General features: G+C 53.9%; 1 protein-coding gene across 1 annotated transcript; it reads right to left on the bottom strand.

The window, feature by feature from the left end:
- Nucleotides 1-2,354: 2,354 nt before the first annotated feature.
- Nucleotides 2,355-3,666, bottom strand: LOC119572844 (protein PELPK1-like). The gene is made up of 3 exons (XM_037919785.1): nucleotides 3,513-3,666; nucleotides 3,077-3,254; nucleotides 2,355-2,929 (listed from the first exon to the last, which is right to left on the bottom strand). The coding sequence occupies exons 1-3, from the start codon at nucleotides 3,657-3,659 to the stop codon at nucleotides 2,448-2,450; spliced, it is 807 nt and encodes a 268-aa protein (XP_037775713.1). The 5' UTR covers nucleotides 3,660-3,666; the 3' UTR covers nucleotides 2,355-2,447.
- Between the last annotated feature and the right edge of the window lie 216 nt (nucleotides 3,667-3,882).

Below are 3,882 nucleotides of genomic sequence, written 5' to 3'. Positions count from 1 at the left end.
GGAGAGAGAGGGGAGAATTGGGGAAGGGGAGAGATTGGGGGGAGGGAATTTTAGAGAGAGAGGAGAAATGGACAGAGAAAAGGGGAAAAAGAGAGAGAGAGGGACGGGGAGGGGAGAGAGGAAAAGAGAGAGGGGGGAGAGAGAAGAGGGAAGAAAAGAGGGGAGAAAGAGGAGAAGAGAAGGGAAAAGGGCGAGAAGGGGAGAGGAGAGAAGAGAGACAGAGACGAAGAAAAAAAAACGAAGAGAGGGAAAAGGGGGAGAGAAGGGGAAAAGGGGAGAGAGAGGGGGCAAAAGAGAGAGAGGAACAAAAGACAGAGAGAAGGGGAGAAGAAAAGACAAGAGAAGAGAGAAAAGAGGGGCGAAGGGGAGAGAGAAGCGAGAGGAGGACGACAAAAAGAAGAGAAAACAGAGAGGAGGGGAGAGAGACAGAGAGAAAGGGGAGAGAGAGAGAGGGAGAGGGGGGAAGGGGAAAGAGAGAGGGGGAAGGAAGAGGGGTGGGGAGACCCAGGGGAGGGGAGAGAGGGAGGGCAGGACAGAAGGGGAGGGCAGGAGAGAGAAGGAGAGAGAGGAAAAGAGAGAGACGAGGAAAAAAGAGAGAGGAGATGGGGAGAGCAGAGAAAAAGGAGAGAAAGGGGGGGGAGAGAGAAAAAAAGAGAAAAAGAGAGAGAGAAAAAAAGGAAAAAGAGACAAAAGAAGAGAGAGAGAGAAGAGAGAGAAAGGGGAAAAGGAAAGAGAGAGAGAAAAAGAAGGGGGAGGGGCAGGAGGCAGGGAAAAGAGAGGCAAAAATGGGAGGGAGAAAAGAGAAACAAAAGAATAAAAAAAGGGGAGGAAAGGGGGGGGGGAGAGGGAGAGAAAAAACAAGAGAAAGAGAGAGAGAGAAAAACAGAGAAAAGAGAGAGGGAAGAAAAGGGGAGGGGGAGAGAGAGAGGGGAGAGAGGAGGGAGAGAGAGGGGAGTAGAGGAGAGAGAAAAGGATGAGAGGGGAGGGAGAGGGCGGGGAGAGAGAGAGAGAGGGGACAGAGAGTGGGAAAAGAGAAAAGAGGAAGAGATAGAGAAGAGAGGAGAGCAAAGAAGAGAAGAGAGGGGAGCGAAAAGAGAGAGGAGAGGAAAAATTTAGAGAGGAGAGAGAAAAGGGGGACGAGACCAGAGAGGGGAGACAGAGAGGAGAGAGAAAAATAGAGGGCAGAAGAGAGGAGAGAGAGAGAGAGTGGGGAGGGGAGAGAGAGAAAAGGGGGGAAGAGGAGAAGGGGAGGGGGAGAGGAGAGAGGGAGGGGAGGAGACAGAAGGGGGAGAGAGAGGACAAAAGAGGAGAGAGAGAGAAAGGGGAACAAAAAGAGAAGAGAGAGAGAAAAAGAGGAGAGAGAAAAGGGGAGAGAGAGGGGAGAGAGAGGGGATTGGGGGAGAGAAAGAGAGAGAGGCGAGGAAAGAGAAAAAAGAGAGAGAGAGGAAGAGAGAGAGAGAGAGGAGAGGGGAGAGACCGAGAGAAGAGAAGGGGAGAGGGAAGAGAGAGCGGGGAGAAGGGGGGAAAGAGAGAAAGAGAGGGGAGAGAGAGGGGAAAAGAGAGGGGAGAGGAGAGAGAGGAGAAGAGAGGAGAGAGAGCCAGAGAGAGAGGAAAAGACCACACAGAGAGAAAAGAAGAGGAAAAGAGAGAAAAGAGATGGGGAGAGAATTAGGGAGAGAGAGGACGAGAGAGAGAGGAGGAGGGGAAAGGGAGAGAGAGGAGAGAAAAAGGGCAGAGGAAGGGAGAGGAGAGAGAGGACGAGAGAAAAGAGAGGAGAGAGGGAAAAGAAGGGGGAGAGAGACAGAAAAGGGGGGGGGGGGAGAGAGAAAAGACAGAGAGGAGAGGGGAGAGGGAAGAGGGGCGAGAGAGAGAGAAAGGGGAGAGGAGAGAGAGAAAGAGGAGAGAGGAGAGAGAAGAAGACAGACAGAGAGAGAGAAGAGAAAAGGGGAGAGACAGAAGAGAGAAAACAGAAAAGAGAGGGGAGAGAGGGGGAAAAGAGAAGAAGAAGGAGAGAAGAGAGAGAGAGAGAGACAAGAAAGGGGAGAGAGAAGGAGAGGAAGAGACAGAGAGAGAGAGGAAAGAGAGAAAAGAGAGAGGGTGAGAGGGGAGAGAGAGAAGAGAGAGAGAGAAAGAGAGAGAGAGAGAGAGAGAGAGAGAGAGAGAGAGAGAGACAGAGAGAGAGAGAGAGAGAGAGAGAGAGAGAGAGAGAGAGAGAGAGAGAGAGAGAGAGAGAGAGAGAGAGAGAGAGAGAGAGAGAGACAGAGAGAGAGAGAGAGATGTTCCTCGAGGTTGTTGGATTCTTCGACGACCTCTGATTAAATTTTCACCTTCATTGGTCGAACTTTTTTCTAGGGTTCTTCTAGGGTTATCATTCGTCACTCTTCCATCTCTGATTTGAGAATTGTGAAACTTTATTATATAAAGTTTCAACGTCCACTAACGGACCCTCAATTGCTGAGGAATGAATGAACTATATAATACAGCAACTGGTTATCTTCTCGAACATCTCGTACGGATGGCTCGGTCACCTCGGGTTCCTCCTCGACGGATGGCTCGGTCACCTCGGGTTCCTCCTCGACGGCTGGCTCGGTCACCTCGGGTTCCTCCTCGACGGATGGCTCGGTCACCTCGGGTTCCTCCTCGACGGATGGCTCGGTCACCTCGGGTTCCTCCTCGACGGATGGCTCGATCACCTCGGGTTCCTCCTCGACGGCTGGCTCGGTCACCTCGGGTTCCTCCTCGACGGATGGCTCAGTCACCTCGGGTTCCTCCTCGACGGATGGCTCGGTCACCTTGGGTTCCTCCTCGACGGATGGCTCGGTCACCTTGGGTTCCTCCTCGACGGCTGGCTCGGTCACCTTGGGTTCCTCCTCGACGGCTGGCTCGGTCACCTTGGGTTCCTCCTCGACGGATGGCTCGGTCACCTCGGGTTCCTCCTCGACGGATGGCTCAGTCACCTCGGGTTCCTCCTCGACGGATGGCTCGGTCACCTTGGGTTCCTCCTCGACGGAGGGCTCGGTCACCTTGGGTTCCTCCTCGACGGATGGCTCGGTCACCTCGGGTTCCTCCTCGACGGCTGGCTCAGTCACCTTGGGTTCCTCCTCGACGGATGGCTCGGTCACCTCGGGTTCCTCCTCGACGGATGGCTCGGTCACCTCGGGTTCCTCCTCGACGGAGGGCTCGGTCACCTTGGGTTCCTCCTCGACGGCGGGCTCGGTCACCTTGGGTTCCTCCTCGACGGATGGCTCGGTCACCTTGGGTAGCTCGGTCACCTTGGGTTCCTCCTCGACGGTTGGCTCGGTCACCTTGGGTTCCTCCTCGACGGTTGGCTCGGTCACCTCGGGTAGCTCGGTCACCTTGGGTTCCTCCTCGACGGTTGGCTCGGTCACCTTGGGTTCCTCCTCGACGGCTGGCTCGGTCACCTTGGGTAGCTCGGTCACCTCGGGTAGCTCGGTCACCTCGGGTAGCTCGGTCACCTCGGGTAGCTCGGTCACCTCGGGTAGCTCGGTCACCTCGGGTAGCTCGGTCACCTTGGGTTCCTCCTCGACGGCTGGCTCGGTCACCTCGGGTGGCTCGGTCACCTTGCTTTCCACCCCAAAGGGTAGCTCGGTCACCTCGGGTTCAACAGTTGGTGGTGAAAATACCTCCACTTTGGCCATGGCCTGAATAATTGCCGTTCATACTGGAACTCGAATTACAAAGAGCTCTAATTGCATTCTTGATTATTTGTCGCTTTAGGTTCAGCTGTCACTGTCCAAATCCCTGTTAACAATAACAGGCATAAAAATCCGATTTTTTTAATGTTCATGATTAGCGATGTCTCACCACTGACACTCTAACGCTGTGGTTCACTCTAGGTAAAGAGGTTATTTTTTTATTTTT

This window comes from Penaeus monodon, chromosome 5 (genome assembly GCF_015228065.2).
Source record: "Penaeus monodon isolate SGIC_2016 chromosome 5, NSTDA_Pmon_1, whole genome shotgun sequence".
Lineage (NCBI taxonomy): Eukaryota > Metazoa > Arthropoda > Malacostraca > Decapoda > Penaeidae > Penaeus > Penaeus monodon.
This window is presented reverse-complemented; position numbering and strand designations above follow the sequence as displayed.